Source organism: Neopelma chrysocephalum, unplaced genomic scaffold (genome assembly GCF_003984885.1).
Source record: "Neopelma chrysocephalum unplaced genomic scaffold, ASM398488v2 Primary Assembly neopelma1_69, whole genome shotgun sequence".
NCBI lineage: Eukaryota > Metazoa > Chordata > Aves > Passeriformes > Pipridae > Neopelma > Neopelma chrysocephalum.
In genome coordinates, this window is record NW_020897729.1 from 2014789 (window position 1) to 2035759 (window position 20971).

General features: G+C 64.3%; 1 protein-coding gene across 5 annotated transcripts; it reads left to right on the forward strand.

Moving 5' to 3' along the window:
* Window positions 1-131: 131 nt before the first annotated feature.
* On the forward strand, window positions 132-20680 carry TNK2 (tyrosine kinase non receptor 2). 5 transcript variants are annotated; one of them, XM_027685745.1, is made up of 17 exons: window positions 132-433; window positions 2839-2984; window positions 9651-9828; window positions 9979-10049; window positions 11225-11437; window positions 11531-11683; window positions 11878-12155; window positions 12228-12354; window positions 12446-12592; window positions 12907-13001; window positions 15710-15904; window positions 17312-17403; window positions 17932-17976; window positions 18214-19529; window positions 19968-20063; window positions 20153-20280; window positions 20388-20680. In XM_027685745.1, the coding sequence occupies exons 3-17, from the start codon at window positions 9666-9668 to the stop codon at window positions 20392-20394; spliced, it is 3126 nt and encodes a 1041-aa protein (XP_027541546.1). In that variant the 5' UTR covers window positions 132-433; window positions 2839-2984; window positions 9651-9665; the 3' UTR covers window positions 20395-20680. The 5 variants fall into 5 exon arrangements, with proteins under 5 accessions (XP_027541546.1, XP_027541545.1, XP_027541544.1 ...); XM_027685744.1 differs by lacking the exon at window positions 2839-2984; XM_027685743.1 differs by lacking the exons at window positions 132-433; window positions 2839-2984 and adding an exon at window positions 6012-6149.
* Window positions 20681-20971: the final 291 nt, after the last annotated feature.

A 20971-nucleotide genomic window follows, 5' to 3' on the forward strand; every position in this document is an offset into this window, starting at 1 on the left:
GCAGCAGGAGCGCGGCGGGGGGCGGCGGGACGCGGGGAGCCCCCCGGGCCGCGCCCGCTGGTGGGTGCGGCGGGGCCGGCAGGAGGAGGGGGAGGCCCGGGGCGGGGTGCAGGAGGAGGGCGAGCTCTACCCGGGGGAGCAGGAGTACCCCGGCGGCAACCCCGGCACGAGGACCCCGGCACAGCGCCCGAGCCGCAGAAGGTCCGCCCGGGTGTGAGGCCGGACCCCGTGCCCGCTGCCCGGTGCCCCGTGGGTGATCCCACCCGCGTCCCGGACGTCCCCGGCGTCGATCGTCGCGCCCCGCCCCGGCAGGTGTGTGGGCGCGTCCCGCCTGGCATGCCGGCTGTCTGGAGTGCCGCCGTGCCTATCCTCGCCCTCCGGTGACGCTGCAGACCCGGCGCAGGATGCGGTGGCAGTGGCGGTGAGCACAAAGGTAAGGAACGAAGCGCGACCCCTTGTTTGGGGGCGATACGAGGGGCAGGGAGGAGGGTTCAAGGTTTGGCACTGTGGCCGTGCCCAGTCGGCATCGGCGTGTGCCGGCTGCGCCTCACCGGGCTTAGCTGGCACCGTGCCCTGCAGCACTGCGAGCTGCGGTGCTGCCCTCGTGCCCGGGCGCTGCGGGACTGCTGAGCCCTGGCCAGCGACATGCCCGACCTCCTGCTCCTGCTGCCAGGGCGGAGCAGGCAGCAGAGTCTGGTGTGAGTGAGTGCCTGGTGCCCTTGAACTCTCCTAAACCACAGCGGAAACTGGGGGAAGGTTTTTGTTTTTTTCCTGGAGAAAAGGCGGCTTTGCTCTTCCTCTTCCCTGGGCTCGTGGGAGCTGTGGCAGTGAACAGAGGATCCTTGTCCTCTGGGGCCAGCCCTGCGCCTCAGGGTGTTGTGCTGGGACTGAAACCCTGAGCAGCAGTGAGGTGTGGGGAGCCTCTGACCACCAGCTCAGTGGGCAGCACCGTGGCCATGTCCAGCTGTATTGCTTCAGGTTTTTCTCTGAACAGTCCAAGACTGTTTGGATACTTCTGATCTTTGTTGGTTTTGCTTTTTGTAATAAAGTTTTTAAGTTAAACCTGGTAAGGTGGTGCTCACAGTCCAGACAAGGATCCCTCCCACTTTGCCAGGTGAACCCTGCTTGGCTTCTTGTGGAACTATCTGGGAACTACCTCACCCCCTCTGAAGTGGTAGCTGGGGGAGGGGGTTTACAGGTGGCCAGAGGAACCTGAGCAGGGGCAGTGTCTCTGACGGCCATGCCAGGGTTGGGCTGTCTGGGCAGGACAGGCCAGGGCAGAGCCCGGCACTGGCACTTCCCCACGCCCTCACTTCCCTGGGGCTGCCTTGGTGCAGTGGGCACATCGGAGTGCCCCGGTGCTGCTGGGCTCTCCACTGGCTTGATACCATGCAAAGTGTGTGTGTGTCCCTCGCCAGGTGCTGTGGGCTCTGGAGGTAGTGCATTCCCCCCTTACTCAGCCCTTCGTTGAGCTGGCTCAGGGCAAAGCTTTGAACGAAGTTTTTGAGCACCAGACTTTGCAAAAGTCTCCTAAAAACAGGACCTGGCTGGTGGAGTGTCTTTGAGCAGGGCTGCACTGCCAGGCCCTTCTTTAGGGAGAGGGTCCAGGATGGACCCTGAGTGCTGCATGCCCACCATCTGCTGTGGCCCTGCTCCCACTACTAGTCCCAAGCCCACTGCTCCCTGCAGGGAGTGGGGGGCAGAAGCAGCCTCTGCATCCCCCATCCCGCCACACCAAGGCCTGGGGGTGCAGGGTGGGGGCTGTGCAGGCTGTGCAACCTGTTACCAACCCCTGGAGCTACTGGAGCCTTGTTAGCCCAGTATTCGTTAGTGCAGGGTGGGGTGTTGTGGGTATGGCTGGGGGGGCTGGCAGTGCCTCCCTCCTCCTCGGGCAGCTGCCAGCCTGCTGTTCTGCTGTGACTCAGCCTCCCCGGGGCAGGGGGGGCCCTCATGGGCAGAGGAGCAGCCCCCGCAGGACCAGGAACTTGGGAGCTTGTAGCTGAACCCTGTCTCAGCCACACTGCAGGCCAGGCCTCCAACTGTGCCTCAGTTTCCCCTGAGAGGTCTCATCCTGCCCCTGGAGCCACCTGGGTTTTGACTCCAATCATGTCCATGAGGGATGGTAGCTAGCAGAGACACAGCATCCTGGGCATTACCCACTTGCATGGGTTTGGGGAGCCAGGAGGGGGCTCTGCCCCATGCACAGGCCCTGCTGGGACAGGAAGTCTTTTAGGAGAAAGTCCTTTTGCTGAGCAGCCAGTGGGGGGAGGTACTGTTCATGCTGCAGCCTGGCTAATTAGGGTGCTTTCAGTTAGTGCTAATGACTGACAGATGCTGGACGGTCTGACCAGGTTGCTGTACTGCTCTGGTGCTGGGGAACTGGGGAGGTTGAGCCTTCACCCCCCACCTTCCAGCTCCAGGGGTCCCAACTTTCCCGCACCTAGCACAAAGGGGAGATGCTGCTGCATGGATGTGGCTTTGTGCCAGTCTGGCCTGAGACTTGACAAACTTGTTTTGTGCCAGCTGCAGCCCAGCCCAAGTAGTGATGTGGAGATGGGGGTACTGCTGGCAGCATCCCAAGGGCAGAGGGGCTGGTTGGGCAGAGGGCTCAGGGTCTGTGCTGGTGCCCCCCTTCCCTGGGAGGACTGGGGGCAAAGCTCACCGGTGGGGCAGGTCCACAAAGGCTCTTCCAGCTGCCTGGGCAGAGTGGGGGTGAGCCTGCATGTGGGGAGACTTCCCATAGCTTAACCTCCGGGGAGTCTGGGGCATCTGGGGTGGGCAGATGGGGGTAGCAGGCTGGGAGGCCTAATCTGACCTCTTCCTCCTGTTTTGCCCCAGGGGGATCCTGTGGCCAGTGTCACCACAGCCCTGTCAGCCCCATGGCCAAGTCCTGACACTGTGCCCCCTCACACACTGTCCAGCTCACTGCAACACTGGGGCTGGCACTGCCGAGGAACCCCCACAGCACTGGCCCTGTGGCCCAGGTGAGATGGGTGTGGGGGCTGGTGGGCACAAACCAGCCTTGCACGGTGGCCGGGTCCCCACTGTGGTGGTGATGCCAAGCCTGCTGCCCTCTCCCCCTCCCCAGCACTACCTGTGGGTATGGAGCTGAGGGGTGGGCACTGTGGTCAGGGTGCTGTGGGTGCCAGGGGGTGTTGCTTTGCCTGCTTGTCCCCCAAAACACCACTCTGTGTACCTGCCTTTGTGGGAGAGCTTGGGGATCAGCCGCAGGGTCAGCAAGTCCTGCCCATCCCCTGCCAGTGCCGGGAGCTGGGAGGCGCACGACAGGCTAAGCCCGCCCCAGCTCGACCTGCGGAGTGGATTTAGCGGAGGAAAGAGGCTTAGGGAGGGGATTGGGGTTGTGCCGGACACTGTCGGGTTGGGGGGGGCCACATGCCTGTGTCTTTCCTTCCCACGCAGCCACTGCTGCAGACGGGCTCAGGGCAGGGGATGCTCTGTGCTGGGGAGCAGGATCGGTCCACGGGGCCAGGCTCTGACAGCCCAGAAATGGCAGCGAGGGGGAGCCTGGCACCTCGGCCTCCCCGGCCACCCCCGCCACGGGGGTCACCAGCCCTCCATGCTGGCCCCCCGGGACCTCCTGCTTGCCCCATCCGGCCAAGCAAGCAGAATCAGATGTCAGCACCGAGGGAGGCAAAACACCCACCGGTATGGGGGTATGTGGGGCGGCACAATCCAGCGAGGGGCTGGGGACGGTTCCCGGGCAGCTGGGTGGCAGTAGCGTCCCGCGGGCAGGCAGGATGCAGCCGGCAGCCCTGCCTCTGCCAGGAGCGCGGTGCGTTTGTACGCATGGGTATGTGTGTACCTGCGCCATGGCAGCCGGGCTGGGGAGTGTGTCACCACAATTTGGGGCCGCCCTCGGGGCCCCGCCAGGGCTGAACGAGCCAGCCCCGGGGTGCCGGCGCGGCCGCCCTGCTGCTGCCGCAGCCAGTGAGATCACTTCCAGGTGACACGGCTGGCAGGAAGGTGGCAGGCAGGCTGTGACAGTGAGCGGGGTGATGTGACAGAGGTGAGTGGGGGACGCTATCCCTCTCTGGGAGCTTGTTTTGGGGACCTGCCACTTCCTGGGGTCCTTCCTGCCAGATGGTGGGCATGGGAGATGCTGTGGCACCGGTCCCAGGGATGCGGGGCCAAGTGTGGCGTCCCAGAGGGCTGGGGAGCTCCGGTGTCCTCACAGAGGGTAGGGACACCCTGTGGTCAGTGTGAGTGCCGCTGCCCTGGACTGCAGAGGACAGTGGGTCCCATCCAGCGGTTGTCGTTGAGGTGGGACCACCCCCTGGGGTGGGAATTGATAGCAGGTGAGTCAGGGGTGCATGACACGATGCCATTCCTCCCCTTGTAGGAGACCTAATCGTTTTGGTGTCCGTTGAGCCTGGACAGGACCTGATGTGATGTGGGGGTGTGACCCAAATCCATGCCCAGGGCTGTGGGAACAGGGATTGTTCCCACACATCTTGGGGACCCCGCAGCATCACCTTCACTGGGCAGGCTGGTGAGGGTTTCGGGGCAGCACAGGGAGCCGAGTCCGGAGGGAAGGTGGCATAGCACAGAGGGAAGGTGGCATAGCACGTGCATCAGTCACCGTCCCGTGGCGTGCCAGCGCGGTGACGCCGGCAGGCCGTGCGCGGGGGCGGCTCGCTGCTCCCACGCCGCGGGCTCAGCCCGCCTCAGCTCCGCGGCTGAGCTCACCTCCGTGGTATGGCAGGAGAAGTCGCCAAGGGGCTGCCTCCACCCGGCCCCACAGCCAGGGCTGATGCCCACCGGGATTGGGGGTGTTTATTTTTGGGGCGGGAGGGGGAGCAAGGACAGGCTCCTGCCTCTTGCCCTGTCACGGTGACAGCCTGGTGTCACTCCTTTGGCTATGGGGCTCTGTGGGGGAAAGAGTGAGGGGGTCATGGGGGTGATTCTGGGGGTCAGAATGGGTCACCATGGCCCGTGGCATTGGCATGAGGAGCGAGTTGGTCCCTGGGGGCTGTGCTGTGCCCCAAAGGATAGGTAGGTCACAGGGGTCTTTGGGGGGACTGCAGGCCCCCCCCCCCCCGGTTTCAGCCTGCTTGTAGCTCTGGACAGGGGGCAGAGAGAGGGGCTGCGGTCAGGCAGTGTTGGGGTACAGGCCAGTCCCGATGTGCAGGTTGGGGGGTTCCCCATCCGGGTGCCACCTGTCCCTGCTGGGGGCTGTGCCTGGTGCAGCGCCTAGCAGAGGTCTCGGAGACCCCCAGCTCTCTGCGAGGGGGCGGGGGGGAAAGGACTGATCCTGGTGTGCCCTCCGGACCCTCGTCCCAGCAGCACCCACCGGGGCCTGGCTGCTCTCCCAGCCCTGTCGTGCTTGCGCCAACGCTGCCGGTCGCTGCGGAGCAGCCATCTTTCCAGTGCATCCCATCCCCCTCTGCCTGCGCAGGGAAGCGGGAGGGATGCTGGGGATGCTGCCAGTCCCAGAGCCCCCCCATCCCTCTGCAGGTGCCTCCCTACCCATCCTGTCTGCCACAGAACCTCGGCTGCTGGACGATGGTCCCCCCTCGTCCTCCTCCTCCGCCCGGCTGCCTGGTGCACCGTGCCAGGCTGCGGGGAGAAGGGGGCTGCGATCGCGGCGCTGGGGCTGGCGGCGATGCCACCACCTCTCCACTCAGGAGCCGGAGCAGGGACAGAAGGTGGGCAGTTGGGCTGCCGAGCCGGGAGGAAGACAGTGGTGCCAGGCTGGGATCGGGGTGAGGACGGGCGGTCAAGGGGCTCCCCCTGCTTCTCTTTTCCCCGTCTCCTCCGCATCCCTCCATCCATCCCCCCTCCCCTCCATCACCGTTGCGGTCACCTTCACCCTCTCGCTGTTTTCCGGAACTGCAGCAACTTTCTGCCATGTGATCCCAAGCCCGGCTCCAGCCCTCGCCGCCCCCAGGCAGACGCGGGCGTCTCCGCAGAGCCCCCCACTCGCCGCTGCGCCGCAGCCGCTGCCTCAGCCATGGGCGAGAGATGCGACTACCAGCGCTTGAGCAGCGCCGAGGAGGAGGAGGAGATGCTCGGCCCCCTGCCCCACAGCTTCTCGGACAGCACCGGGCAGCGGGTCCTGCGCCTGGGCAGCAGGCGCCCCACGCCACCCCCCCCGGCAGGACATCGCCCCGGCCATGCCGTGCCGGCGGGTCAGTGGGGGGGGAGCCGGTGGACGGGAGCAGCGCGGGGCACGTGGCTGTTCCCCAGGACGGGCAGGGTCCTGCTGTAGCATGGGGCACGGGGGGTCCCTGCATGGCATCTCCCCTCTCGAATGCGCAGTACCCCGCAGCGTCCAAGGCAGTGTGAGGATGGCACCTCCCCCCTTCTCGGCTGTGCTCCCATCCTGACCCAGGGGAGCGGGGCTGCCTGCTGCTTCTTGCTGGGGAAACTGAGGCATGGGGGGAACGATGTGCGGCAGCGCGGCTCGGCCGAGCCTGGCACAGCTCGTGGCGGGGTGGGGGGCAGCACAGGATGCCACCCCCCAGCCGCAGCGCTGCATCCAGACGGTGGCCGCGCCGGCTGCCATCCCCATATGGGGGTGTCCCTGTGGGGATGTCGGGCTGTGCATGGCTGTGGGGAATGCGAAGGTGCAGGTGCCTTGGTGTGTGGGACAGGTGTTGGGGTGTCGTTATGGGTAGGAGTAATTGGTGCAGGCCCGGGGTGGGGGGTGGGAGGATCGAGCACCCTTGTGCCAGCTCGGACAGGTTGTGTGTGATGCCAGGCAAGCGCGGAGGCGAGGAACGCGGCACAGCGGGGGTGGGCAGCCGTGGGTGCGCGGGGGGCAGGCGGCTCCAGGTGTGTGCGGGGCGGAGGCGGGGAGCAGGCCCGGTGATGCCGCGGGCTGTGCGGGTGTGTGCGCACGTGCGGCCGGGCAGGGCGGCGGTAGCTGGGGGGTGCGCGCGGAGGTGACGTGCGTGGGGGGCGGCTGCGGTTGTGCAGGTGGCGGGAGGCACCGCGGGGTGCGGGGGGTTGCGCCTGTGTGGTCCCTGGGTGCATGTGAGCGTCCTCACCGCCCGTGCATGAGACTGGGTGCACGTAGGGTGCATCCCCTGGCGCTGCAGGGCTGGGTGTGTGCGGCATGGCGGGTGTGTGCAGGGGCACCAAGGGCCGAGCAGCACCTGTGCCGGGGACCTGGTGGGGGCTGGATGGGTGTCTGTGGCTCCCACACCTCAGGATGGGAGTTTGCTGGCAGGACTCCTTGCCCGACTCAGAGCCGAGGTTGCAGGATCAACCCAACCACTGTGCCTGTGGGTCTATTGCAGAGAGGGAAACTGAGGCACAGAACCACCCCGGCATGGTGGGTAAGGCTGGGTTCCCCCATTCCCAGTGTGGATGCTGAACTGGACAGTCTTACCTGGGATTGGGAGGTGCAGGAGGCATCACACTGGGTGCCAGTCCCAGTGGGTGTCATTGCTGCCTGATGAGAGTGATGCTCCGTTCAAGGCAGGGCACCCCCCGCCCCCGTGTCCCCTGAGCTGGGAAGGGGGAAGCTGGCGCGTGGCAGAGGTTGGTGCTGAGGGCACTGTGCCCGGTTGTCCCTGGTCAATGGGCTTGTTGTGCCCGGTGCCTGTGCTGCCGGGTGCCAGCTGGGATCCCAGTGTCAGTGGAAGCCACAGTGGAGACTCCTCTTCTCCTGGGGATGCACTTAACTCCTTCTTAGCTGCTTGCCTGGCACAGCAATGGCCACATTTGGGGGGGCCAGGCAGGCGGGGGTTGTGGTAAGAGGTTTCTGTGGGTCTTTCCTTTCTCATGCCGTGGCTGCCAGCACGGCCAGCTGTTCTCCCTGGGGAGCCCACGGGCGGACAGCACTGCTGGGGTGCCAGCCCCACTGGGGAAGGGGAGCGAGGTGCAGAGTGCTGGTGGCACCCCACGGCAGAGCCCCCGTGGGGCCTGGCAGCTGGGCAGCGGATATGTTTGCCGAGCCAGAAACTCCCCCCGCAGTGCCCATCGCCCTGGCATCATGCCTGTGGCCTCGGTTGGGGAGCAGAGAGCCGGATGTCTCCTCTGCCTCCCTCCCTCCCTGCTTCCTGGGGGGGAAACTGAGGCCTGGGAGCGTTTCCGAAGGCCGGGGCGAGTTTCCATGGTAATGGGAGCGGGGGTCCAGGCTCCCAGCTGCCGGCGACCGCCGAACAAGGGAGAAAGCGGCACATTGATGGGAGCCCGGCCCCTTGGGCGCGCGTCCCAGCCCGGCTGAAAATAACCCTCCTGGGGAGCGCTGCGGGCAGCCGGCCGGGACCGAGCCCCGCTGCCAGCGGGGGGTCCCCAGGAAGCGGCTCCGGCCGGGGGAGTGACCCCCAGCCCTGCCTGCCGCCACCCCCCCGCCCCGGCCCCGTTGCGTTGGGGAAGGGGAGGGCCGGCCGGCCAGAGGATCGAGATCCGGATGGAAGGAGGGGCAGAGCCACAGCCCGCGTCCGGCCGACGGACAGCCCGAGCCCCCTGCCCGCTCCGGGGGGATATATGGGACGGCCGAGCCCAGGGGGCTTCTCTGTAGCCCGGGTGAAGGGACTGCGGGTGCCCCGGCTGCAGTGAGCGGGCTCCGCCGTGGGACGCCGGCACCGGGGAAGGGACATCAGCGGTGCCAGGGGCCGGCGGCGGGCAGCCAGGCAGGATGCGGCGCTTCCAGGCTTTGCACCGATCTTTCCCTTTCCTCACCCGCTTCCGCCTTTACCGAGTAAGTGCCGACCCTCACCCCGGGCAGACCCGTCACCCGGCCCTGTCCCCATCGCCTGCGGGCAGGGGAGCTGGCAGCTCCCTTGGCCCTGTGTGTCCCCGCCTGCCCCCATGTGCCCCCGTACCCAGCTGCTCGCCGCGCCCGCCGTATTTTTAGCCCAGTGCCGAGGGTTGTAATTGCGGTGACGCGGCCGAGGGAACCGAGCGCAGCGGGTGAAGACGCCAGGAGCCATGTCATCCATCTCCCGGGGAAGAGGAGAGGATGGAGGGGGCTGACGTGTTGTGGAGCCAGGACGGCGGGTCCCAACTTCCCTCCCGCTCTAAACAGTGGGAGACAGAGCTGTGTCCCTTTCCAAAAAGGTGGCGATGAAAGTGGGGGAGAGCTGGGACAGCAGGCACGGATGGGAAGTGGTGGAGGGCATGGAGAATTGTGTGTGAGACCTGTCCCTGTCCCTCCCTCCCTGTGTCCCAGCACAGCTAGGGGGGTAATGCCAGCAGCGCTGGGGTGCCCTGTACCTCAGTCCTGGGGCAACAGGACCCCCCAGTGACCCTGATGTCCCTGTCTGCCCCCTCCCTGTGTCTGCCCAGCGAGGTGCCACCACCCAAGGCAGCCTGGCCAGGTGGCTGGGACAGCTGTCCCCTCCAGCTGAGCAGAGGGATCCAGGCAGGCACATGCATCCTGAAGCTCTGACCCTTCCAGGGGATAGCCTGTGCTGGAGCAGAGGGGTGGGCTGGTGTTTCTGTGGGCATGACAGGGCAGAGCCAGTCTGTCCTGCCTGTCCCTGCATGTCCTGCTGATGCGGTGCCTCTCCCGGCCTCCCCCAGAGAGCTGGGGACAGGCTCAGGAGATGAGCCCACTAGTGTCCCTCACAGCAGCACCCCAGCCGTGGTTCTGAGCCCCTCTGGGTGACTCCCCAGCGGGGACGGGGCAGAGAGGAGCGGAGCACAGTTCCCCCTAACCTGGCATTGTGTCCCGGCAGAGGCTGAGCTGTAGCATGCAGGCGGAGGAGGGCACGGACTGGCTGCTGGAGCTGCTCACTGAGCTTCAGCTGCAGCAGTACTTCCTGCGCATCCGGGACGAGCTCAATGTCACACGCCTCTCCCACTTCGAGTACGTCAAAAATGAGGATCTGGAGAAGATCGGCATGGGACGCCCTGGTGTGTACACCCCCCCAGACCTTCTCCTTATCCCCAGCTGGATGCACAGCATCTTTTGGGAAGCCCAGTGGAGCATGTGGTCCATGGGGCTAAAGAGGACCTCTACCCTGGACTGGGTTGTGACAGTCACTGTGTCCCTGAATCCTGTAGGCCAGCGGCGGCTGTGGGAAGCAGTGAAGCGGAGGAAAGCCATGTGCAAGCGGAAATCCTGGATGAGCAAGGTAGGGATGAGAGGGACAGGTGTGACAGAGAAACTGAGGCAGATGGGAGAAGCTAGACCTCCCCTCGTACTCTTCCCAGGTGCCTGGCTCTGCCCATGCCACTGGTCCCTGGGGGAGTCCTGCCTGCAGTGTGATGCTGCCAGTGTGTGCCCTGGTCCCATGCAGGCTCCTGGGTCACTTCCCAGGAAAGGACAGCCCTGCCGCCCCAGTACTTGGAAAATTCATTCCCTTCATTGCCAGGAAAATTGTTTGCAGCCAGCGAACCACAGAGCCTGTGCATCTTGCTTCAGCCAGCTCTGTGGGCAGCAGCACTGCCCAGGACTCTGCCTGCCCTGCTGCCTCACAGTGAGGAGGCACAGCCTTGTACCTGCAGGCTGGGGCATACCAGGACAGGGGACCTTGGAATGGTCACATATTCCATATGCCATCCCATCCAAAGCTGGTGCTGCTGGCACCCCCAGAAGAGCAGAGCACTTACGAGCTGGGCACTGGGTCGTGGCCTCTCCCCTGTGTGACTCATCTGTGCTGGGACATGGTCAGGATGGGCTTTTAATAGAAGGCTACTCCTATTAAAGAAGAAATGGCAGGAATGCCACCTCCCACCCCAACCACATGTTGGGCCCAGCCCCCACGCACCCTGCAGGGGTCCTGGCTGCTGTGACTGGGATGGACCCTGTCCAGTGGGGCACATCATCAGTCCCAGCTGAGGGAGAGGGAAGGAGAGCCCATCCCTTCTGGGTGGTGGTGGTGGCAGGCGGTATGAATGCAAATCCCATGTCTTTGCAGGGATGTGTCACCACACTCAGCCCAAGCTGGAGGTTTCCCTTGGCTTTGTGCCCAGGCACATTGTGTGGCCATAGCCTGGCCAAGGAGTGCCCAGGGCCCTCTCTGGCTACTGGCCTGTTTTAGTGTGGCTGCTGGGGAGCCGCTGCAGGGCTGCTGTGAGAGGCACAACCCCTTCCCTCCACAAGAATTGCAGCCCAGTGTGCAGGCTGCTGGAGGAACAGAGCTTGATCCCACAACCAGACTGCCCTGGGTCATCACCAGTTAGGGGTCATCAGTGGGTTTTAGAGTGTACAACCCAGACAAAGGGTTGTCCCAGCACTACTCACTTGCAGACCCAAAGGTTTCGGATATCTTTACATCTGTGTCTTACCTGCCTCCATGTCCCACAGGTGTTCAGCGGGAAGCGCCCAGAGTCGGAGCTGCCACCCCAGCCCCAGAGTACTTTCCGCAAGCCCCCCACACCACCACCCCCCGAAGCTGGGGGCCAACACTCCCTCACCTGCCTTGTGCGGGAGCGGGACCTCTCGATCTTTGAGAAGCTGGGCGACGGCTCCTTCGGCGTCGTGCGTCGTGGAGAGTGGTGCACACCTGCCGGCAAGACGGTGAGAGACTGCTCATGAGGGGGGTGGAGAGCTGGGCAGTGGGACTACCTACAGGGGAAGACACTTCAGGGCTCACTCCTGCTTTGGCCGTAGCTGAATGTGGCAGTGAAGTGCCTCAAGACAGATGTGCTGAGCCAGCCAGAGGCACTGGATGACTTCATCCGGGAGGTGAATGCCATGCACTCCCTGGACCACAGGAACCTCATCCGCCTGTATGGTGTGGTGCTCTCCCACCCCATGAAGATGGTGAGTGTGAGGGGACAGGGCCAACGCTGATGCCACCCCATGTGGGTCCCACATGATGGCATGAGCAAAGCCAGGCTGCGTCTGTACCCCAAGTCCTCTGCTGGCATCCCCAGTGGGGTACAAGGAGGCTGGAAGCCAGCCCAGCCAGGGTGCCCCTGGACTGATTGGTTTGCTGTCCTCTCCCTATGGCCCAGGTGACAGAGCTGGCCCCGCTGGGCTCACTCCTGGACCGACTGCGGAAGAACCAGGGCCATTTCCTCATCTCCACTCTCTGCCAGTATGCCATCCAGGTGGCCAAGGGCATGGCCTACCTGGAGTCCAAGCGTTTCATCCACCGTGACCTGGCCGCCCGCAACATCCTGCTGGCCTCCAATGACCTCGTCAAGATCGGGGACTTTGGGCTGATGCGGGCCCTGCCAAAAAATGATGACCACTATGTGATGCAGGAGCACCGCAAGGTCCCCTTCGCCTGGTGAGCCTTGAGGAGGGGGAGACTTGGGGGTGCAGCACCCACGACCTGATGTTCACGTCCTTCCCCATGTAGGTGTGCTCCTGAAAGCCTGAAGACACGCACCTTCTCCCATGCCAGCGACACCTGGATGTTCGGAGTGACCCTCTGGGAGATGTTCACTTATGGTCAGGAGCCTTGGATAGGCCTCAACGGCAGCCAGGTTGGTGTTCAGCAGGGACCTGCCCCCTCGCCTCACCCCGCTGGTGCTGAGGGGGACCTGGGAGTCCCTGACAGCACCCCTTGCCCCACAGATCCTGCACAAGATAGACAAGGAGGGTGAGCGGCTGCCACGGCCTGAGGACTGTCCCCAGGACATCTACAACGTCATGCTGCAGTGCTGGGCGCACAAGCCCGAGGACCGACCCACCTTTGTGGCCCTGCGGGACTTCTTGGTGGAGGTGGGTGAGCAGGGAGGGGGACAGGAGCCCTGGCACCCCGTCCACTGGCTCTGCTCGAGCATGAGTAGAGTTAAGGATATCGCTGAGGTGGGAGTTGACATGGGGGAGCTCAGGCCAGGCAGAAGTGGCAGGTAGTGACATGGTCACAGCAGGAGAAACCTGGGTGCTACCTTGCCCTGACCCACCCCAGGGATGTGACAGCTGAGGACAGGCTAGTGGTGATTCATTTTTGGGGCCCTGTGTCCTGCCTCTAAACAGGGCAGGGATGGACATGGGGGGCTGCATCCCCTATCCTTACCCACCTCTACCCCCAGGCCCAGCCCACTGACATGAGGGCACTGCAGGACTTTGAGGAGCCTGACAAGCTGCACATCCAGATGAACGACATCATCACAGTCATCGAGGGCAGGTACTGCACGGGAGGGTGGCAGGTATTGCAGGGAGAGAACACACTGGCAGCCGGCCTTGGTGGGCACAGGGCACCCCAGGAGTGGGGAGACTGTGGGCACTGGCAATGCTGTGGGGAACAGGGATGGGAAGGGCTGACTGTCCTGCTGGCACAACTGGTCGTGTACTCCATGGGCAGGCAGAGCTGGGAGGTCTGTGGTCCCCCAGGCAGCACAGCACCGTGGGGGCACAGCCCTGCCCACAGTGCCCGCAGCCCTGCCTGCACCGTCCCCGCTGACTCACCGCACTGTGCCCATGGCTTTGCCCTGGGAAACCGCACGCCCCAGGGCCGCTCCCTGCTGATAGCGGTGGAGACATGCTGCCAGCACCTGGAGACTTGCCGCTGTCATCGGGCTGGGAGAAGCACCGTGGGCTTGGTACCATGCTGGCAGCACCCACTGTGCTGTGGGCTTCGCTCCTTGGGCCCTGCTGACCACGCCGGGGCACAGCCACCCACTCCACTGCCCCGGGGACCTGCGGACTGGAGTGGGGGGCCTTCCGGCCCCGCATCCCCATTCCAGGATGTGCCCGTCCCCTTCCAGCTGGAGGGCAGTGGGGATCCCCCAAAGGAGCGCAGTGTCCCCACGCTGACGCCGGCCCCACAGCCCCGAGGGGAGGAGGAGGAGGGCTCTGTCCCCGTCCCTCCCTGTCCCCCGCCCCGGGACGGCTCCCCGCGGTTAGTCACGGCTCGGGGTGAATCAGGCCGGGTTTGTGTGTCTGCAGGGACCGGCTGCTCCCGGTCCGCCGCCGCGGGGATGACTCTTGCCCAGGGTCTGGCGGTTTAATTGCAGGGAGGGGAGGGGAGGGGAAGCGGCGTCGGCGGAGGGAGGAAAGGAGGGAGGGAAGGAGCGGCGGAGGGCGGTGCGGCCGCGCCAGAGCGCCTACATCGTCCCCGCTGCCGCATCGCGGCCGGGCTGCGGGTCCCGAGCCCCCCACCCCGCCGCCGGCCCCAGGTGAGCCGCGAAGGGGGTGATGGAGCGGAGAGGGGGCTGGGGGTTGCCCGTGGGTCGGGGGGTGCCAGGAGTGCGGCAGAGCCGGGGCGCAGCGTCCCCTGCCTCAGTTTCCCCGGGGGAGGCCAGTACTCGGTGACCCCCGGTGGGCAGGTTTTGGGGTGCGGGGTGAGGTCAGCCGGGGGGTGGCAGGAGCCCCAGCGGCTGCCCCTGCTCTCGGAGGGGAGCCCCCTCCCCGTGCCTCAGTTTCCCCCGCGGGGGCTGCCCCCCCACCGTGCTGCCGGCAGGGATGCCCGGGCAGGGCTGGGGTGGGGGGGCTCCTCCCGGGGGCCGCATCCGGCCCCGCCGAGGCCGCCCGGGGCACCGTAAACACCCCCCACCTCTTTTCAAGCCCCTGCCTGTCGTTCGGCGGGCGCCGGGTGTGCGTACGTGTGTGTGGGCAGGGGCAGGGACCTCCCTGAAAGCCCCCCGGGGACCCAGCCGGCCGCGGGAGGGGGCTGTCGCGGGGAGAGGAGCCAGGGCAGCGCCGGAGCGGGTTTGTGCCTGGGGTCCGAGCTCGAGTTCGGTGGGACGAAGCTGAAAGCAGGGGGAGCGGAGGGTTGACCCGGCTGCAGCATCCCTTCGGCGGGATGCGGCGGTGAGGGGTGCAGGGAGGGCGAGTGGAGGGGACCTCCCGGGGAGGGGAGCCGTTCCTCCACCTCCCCCGGCCAGCTGCGGGTGAGGGAGGGTGCCCGGTACCGGCTGGGCTCTGCCGTGGCTCTGCCGAGGGGTCCTAACGCTGAGTAAGGCGGCTGACTGGCGGCACCGGGAAGGTAAACAGGAAAAGGGCTGAGCTGGTGGCCGGGGGTGACTCACAGGTGACTCCAGGAAACTGTGGGGCCCGTGCCAGCCTCTCCAGGCTGGCACCCACACTGACACTGCCCCCAGCCCGCAGCATGCCCTGCCCACGGGGAGAGGGGGCCCCTGGCAGGCATGGGGGTGGTTTAGGGTTGGACCCCTCCCACATTAATTTGGCACAGTGCTGGGTGGGGGACACCAGTTGAGGTGCCTTTCCTTGCCCCATCCCTGTGCTCCCCAGTCTCTCTGGGCTACTTGACCACTTTGTCCCACCCAGAGGTGGCTGTGTCCTGGAGCAGGAGACTCCTGGAGGACACACTGGGGACCAGCACCCCAGGGTGATCTGACCCACTCAGGTGGCTCCAGGAAGATTCACAGCCTGAGCCCCCACCTGTCTGTCTGTCCATCTCCCACTGCCCACAGCAGGGCTCACTAATAATGTAGGAAGGGAGTGAGGAAGACCCCACAGCCCACTGTCCCCCATGTGGGCCCCATCAGACCCCAGGCGTGTCCCGTGTGCCATCCTTGTCTGCCTGGGGCACAGTGATGAGCAGCTTGGTGCGGGCATCACTCCAAGGCTCCTGCACAATTTGAGGCAGCAGGGAGGAGGAAGGAGCACATCTTTTTGAGCACAAGTGTGGAGCTTTGTTCCCCACCACCTGCGTTCCCAGCACCACCAGGTGCAGGGACCATGTGGGGTGGGATTCAGAGCATAGTGCCAGTGTAGGGTTGGGATGCTGGGCACCCAGGTTCCCTTCCCGGTTGTGTCACCGCGTGCCTGCGTGGACTTGGACGAGTCACCTTGCCTCTTCCCTGTCACTGGGGCAGGCACATGTCACCCTCCCATCCCCTCATCAGTAACAAGGTCCTTTTTATTCCTTAGGGCCGAGAATTACTGGTGGCGGGGTCAGAATAAACGGACCCTAAAAGTGGGCCAATTTCCCCGAAACACGGTGACCTCGGTGGCAGGGCTGTCAGCCCACGACATCAGCCAGCCGCTTAAAAACAGCTTCATCCACACAGGCCATGGAGACACCAACCCGCAGCACTGCTGGGGGTTTCCCGATAAAATTGATGAGTAAGAAACTTTTCGTCTTCTCTGCATCCTCTGCCTGCTCCCTGCCTTCCCTGCTGCCCACTGGGCATGGGAGCAAGCCGCGGCTTGGCTACTGCCCCCCTCTTTCCCCGTGAAGCATTTTGTTCCCCACTGCTGTATTGGGAATGGTGGCTCTGGGTAGGGTCCCTGCAGCTGGACTAACTCCTTTGCCTCTTCTTACTAATGGGGTTAGGGAGGTGGGGGGCTGCTGTGCTTATGGGGGGCTGTCCTTGGGTGGAGACCCATGTAAGCACCACCGTGGAGGTGGCCACATTACCCCAATGTTTTTGGGTGTCCCAGGGCTGATGGATGTGCGTGGCTTGCAGCCTGTCCTCACGCTTCTAACAGCATGAGTCTTTTTGAAATGCAAAATGTGAAAAAAATCCACCAAAATGATTTTTTTCCCCACCCTGCTCCATCAGGAGACACCCTGGCTGAACTGTGATGGGGGGAGGGGGATTGGGTGCTTGTGATCCAGTGTCCCACATGCCCCCCTGCCAGGTGGGACTTGTGCCCAGCGTGGGTGCTGGGTGAGCAGGAGCATCTTGGCAGGGGGCATGGGGGGTTCTCTGCCAACACTGGGCTGGAGGGACGTGGGAGGGCTGTGTGTGGGGGGCAGGATAGGATTTCAAAGCCTGGAAAGCTCCCGCTGGGTAGGGCCAGCTCCTGCACCAGGCTCGCTCCATCTCCTGGAATCATGATCCCCACTGCTGTTTGGCATCCCAGGCCTGGGACAGCTCTGCAGGTGCCCTGGGTTCCAGCCTGACCCCTCCACGGCACCCTGGTGTCCCGGGCTGTGCCGGCGGCCCTCAGAGGGCTGAACGGAGGCACCGTGCACGCGGATCTGGCTCGTGCCCCGGCAGGCCTCCCCGCACCCCGCTGCGTGGGCACGGGCGCTGGGTACGTGCTGCCCGGGCTGCCGAGAACGCACCGAGCTCGGCACACACCCAAACCTTCGGGCTGCACCAGCTCCCGCCGGCTCCCTGGCTTGCGATGGCTCGCCCGGGCCTCCCGGCACCCCCCTGGCAGTACCGGGGCGCTGTGCCTTGGGCGCAGCATCGCACCACAGCGCCCTGCTGCTGGAGGGGTGTCCCGGGCACCACACCCCACACACATACCCTGGACACAGAGCCCTGCTTGCAGTCCCCTGGACACAGCACATCATGCACACGGAGACGGAGAGGGGTGGGTGACACAGGGACAGCACCAGGCTCTGTGCCGTAGCGGCAAAAGCCTCGGGTGTGGTGTCCCAGCATTCACAGGGACGGTTCTCGCTGGGGCATAGTGTGTGGTGGAGGAGCTGTGGGGTGTCCCAAGGCACAAGCCTGGGGAGCGAGGGGTCCTGCATGGCCCCTGCTGACTTCCAGGTACTTTCCTCTCTCCCCACAGGCTGTACCTGGGAAATCCCATGGACCCTCCTGACATATTAGGTATGGACCCGAGCGCTGCCAGACCCACACAGCTTCCAGGCAGGACTAAAAGTGAGCGTCTTTTTTTCTTCCTCCTGCCCATCAGCTGCACGAAGCCCTTTTCCCCATGCCCTGTTGGCCAGGGTGATGGGCTGGACCCTCTCCTTTCTGTCTGTCAGCTGGCACTTGCTTTTTGCAGACCCGGGGGGAGCTGGGGTGATGGGGCGTGTTGTCACCTGGCCATACGCCACTGCCAACAGCGTGGGCGGCTGGTGGCTCTGCCCGGCTGGACTCTGCCCTGCTGCCCTTCGTCCGAGTCCCTTGTCCCCTCCCAGCCTCCCACGGCTGGTCTCCCCAGTACGGGGATCTCAGCGGAGCTGCCACAGGGAGGGAGCTCAGGCACTGTGCGTATGCCACAATTCCCCTAAACTTACAACCTTTCCCTTGTGGGGTGGCTTCCCACCAGCATCCTCTCTACGCCCCACCGGTGATGGGGGACTGACCAAAGCATGCACCCTGCTAACAAGCACCTTGGCTGCCGCTTGCTCCACACGCTCACCCCACGCCTCTCCTTCTCTTGGGTTCTCTCTTCTCCTGCAGGGCAGCCACCTCCACGCCCGCCTCAGCCTACCGTCCTGCTAACCAGTAAGTTTGGCTTCTTTGGGTGCTGCTCTCCCTCTGTCATGCCCCTCTTCTTGTCTCTCTTTATCTGGGTGACCTGGGGCATATGCCCCCTGCCCTGGTGTGTCTGCTGCACCCAAGGGGTGAGCAAAGGTGGCTGAAGCTATGGGACAGTTTGGGGGTTTGGAGATGCAGATGTCCCTTCTTGCACCCCAGGGATGGGTGCTGGGACCCTCACCATCTTTCTCTGTCGCCTCCTAGAACCTTGCTATGACCCGGTGAGTGAGGAGGAAGAGGGTCTGCCAGGGGGTTTCCGGAAGCTCTGCCTGAAGAAGCCAGGCACAGGGAAGGGTCTGCGACCAGTCAAGCCGTCAGCACGGGTACCAGGCACCAAGGTGGGCGAGCGGCAACCCGGACGGCTGGCAAGTGAGGGGCCAGCGGGCGGCGAGGTGACACTCATCGACTTTGGGGAGGAAGTGCCCCAAGGTACCCCCTCTCCAGTGGGGGAGCTGACAGCCCCATCATTAGCCAAGCTGGCCATGGAGGCTTTCTCTTTGCTGGACAAGACCCCACCGCAGAGCCCCACGCGGGCTCTACCCCGGCCTCTTCACCCCACGCCAGTGGTGGACTGGGATGCTCGCCCTTTGCCCCCACCGCCTGCCTATGATGACGTGGCACAGGATGAGGACGACTTTGAGGTCTGTTCCATCACCAGCCCTCCGAGCCGGCGGGGCAAGACCAACTATGGCTTCGTGGATGAGGGTGAGCGGGGACCGGTGCTGGAGGACAACCTCTTCCTGCCCCCCAAGGAGACCAAACAGCCCAGCATGACACAGACCACCGAGCTCTTTGAGGAGCTGCAGCAGGAGTGCATGAAGAGGCTCAACGTCCCCTTGGGACCGGCTGCCCCTGCTGATGACAAGCCCCAAATCCCACCCCGTGTTCCAATCCCACCCCGGCCCCTTCGCCGCAATGAGCCCGGGCGCTGGTCAGGGGACCTTTCCCCAGCCTCAGGGGGTGAGGAAGACCGGCCACCCCAGATTCCCCCCCGGGACCCGCTGTCGCAGCCCACCTCCCGGACACCCAGCCCCATGGCTCTGCAGGTGGGCTCCCCACAGCAACGTGCTGCCCTCTGCTCCTGCCTTTCCACCTCACCAGGGAAGCCCATGCCTACCACGCAGAGCTTTGCCCTCGACCCCAAGTACGCCACCCCCAAGGTCATTCAGGCACAGGGCAAGGACTGCTCCAAGGGACCCTGCATCCTGCCCATTGTGAAGGATGGGCAGAAGGTCAGCAGCACCCACTACTACCTGCTGCCTGAGCGCCCTGCCTACCTGGACAAGTATGAGAAGTTTTTCAAGGAGGCTAAAAGCCCAGAGGAGGTACCAGCATCCCGCCAGGTCACCACAGCCACTGTCCGTCCCATGGTGCAGCAGCCACTGCCAGACTGCAAGGCCAACTTTTCCTCCAATAACAGCAACCCTGGGCCGAAGTGTCTGGTGAAAGCCTCTTGCAGCCTCCAGAAGATTGTCTATGATGGGCCAGATGTTTGCCGTCCCGCTGAAAAGATCCGGCTGGTAAGTGACATGCCCAGCATCCCTGGGGAGGAGGGCACATGCTGGCCATAAACTCACTTGGGCTAGAGCTTTCCCCACCCTGTGCCTCAGTTTCCCCAAGTACAACTGCAGGGGATTGGCTACAGGGGGGCTCCGAATGTGCAGGGGGACATAAATGTCACTGCAATGCTGAAACGGGAATTGAAGGCCCTTTTAACCCAATTTGGCCCTACCCAAGGGCCTGGGGAGGGAGAAGGTGGTCCCCTTGGGCTCTCTGGGTTGAGGCCCACCCAAGCCCAGAAGAGACAAATGATGTTCAGAATAATGCCAGCTCCAGGCTAACAGAGCTCCCTGGGGAAAGAGCCAGGACTGGGGGCAGCCCCAGTGGCCCACTGCTTCAGTCATGGGCTCCGTGCTGCCTGGGGGTGGCAGCAGACACTGACCACACGCTCCCTCCAGGTGCAGGACATGGTGCACGGTGTGACCACCGACGAGTGCCAGGCAGCCCTGCAGAACCACAGCTGGAATGTCCAACGGGCCATCCAGTACCTGAAGGTATGGCACACCTCTGTTCCCTCACCCTAGCTCCCACAAGAATGGTGGCACTCCTGTCACCCCCCTGGCCATGCCCTGTCCCCTTGCAGGTGGAGCAGCTCTTCTGCCTGGGGCTGAAGTCCCGCGGCGACTGCCAGCGGGTGCTGGAGATGTTCGACTGGAACCTGGAGCAGGCCAGCTCCCACCTCCTTGATCCCTACAGCACCGCCCGCCAGAAGTAAGGTCATGGATGTGTTTTGGGGGGGTAGTTCTCCATGCCACACTGCTCTGGGCAAGCTGCCACTATTACCCCTCCTGAGCTCATGTTCTCTCCTCTCCTTACAGGTGGTGACAGCGGGGATGGGGTGAGTGGTGTCAGATCCAGAGAAGGCACCTCACCACGGGGCCAGTGCCCCCGCCTCCACCCACTCAACCTGCTGCTGGACTCTGGACTGAGCCCCCGCTTTGGGGGTGGGGACACCCCAAAAGGGACCCTGCCCCAGACTTGCTGGGGTGCTTATGCCCTGGTTTGGGCAAATGGGCTCTGTCCCCTGGCCTCTTGTTGACTTGTTTTTGTAAAGAGAAATGTAATTTTAATATATATTATGTATATATATAAAAGTATTCTATGGAGAGGAGAAGGGTGCCTGCAACCGTCTCCCAGGTTCATCCCTGCCAACACACGGGGACAGGCCATGTCTCCATGGGTTCTGGTTCCTCCCTGCAGGCAGCTGGGACTGTGATCCTTGGGATCTGCCATGTGATGGAGCTCGGGAGGGGATGCACTGACACTGGGGATCCCCAGGGAGCTGTGTGACGTGCACCTATAAATCCCAGCACCAATGCCTCCCAGGCTGTTTTAGGGTGCAAGGTTCTCCCCATCTGGGGCTGCTGGAGTTAGTCAGTTTGTCCCACCCCCAGGCCCAACA

Excerpts from the sequence above, each read along its gene's own strand:
- TNK2 (XM_027685741.1), top strand. The coding sequence starts at position 8,609 with ATGCGGCGCTTCCAGGCTTTGCACCGATCTTTCCCTTTCCTCACCCGC. Across the intron at positions 13,002-15,709 it reads ATCACAGTCATCGAGGGCAG|GGCCGAGAATTACTGGTGGC; the intron begins GTACTGCACGGG and ends TTTATTCCTTAG. Across the intron at positions 17,977-18,213 it reads GCCTACCGTCCTGCTAACCA|AACCTTGCTATGACCCGGTG; the intron begins GTAAGTTTGGCT and ends GTCGCCTCCTAG.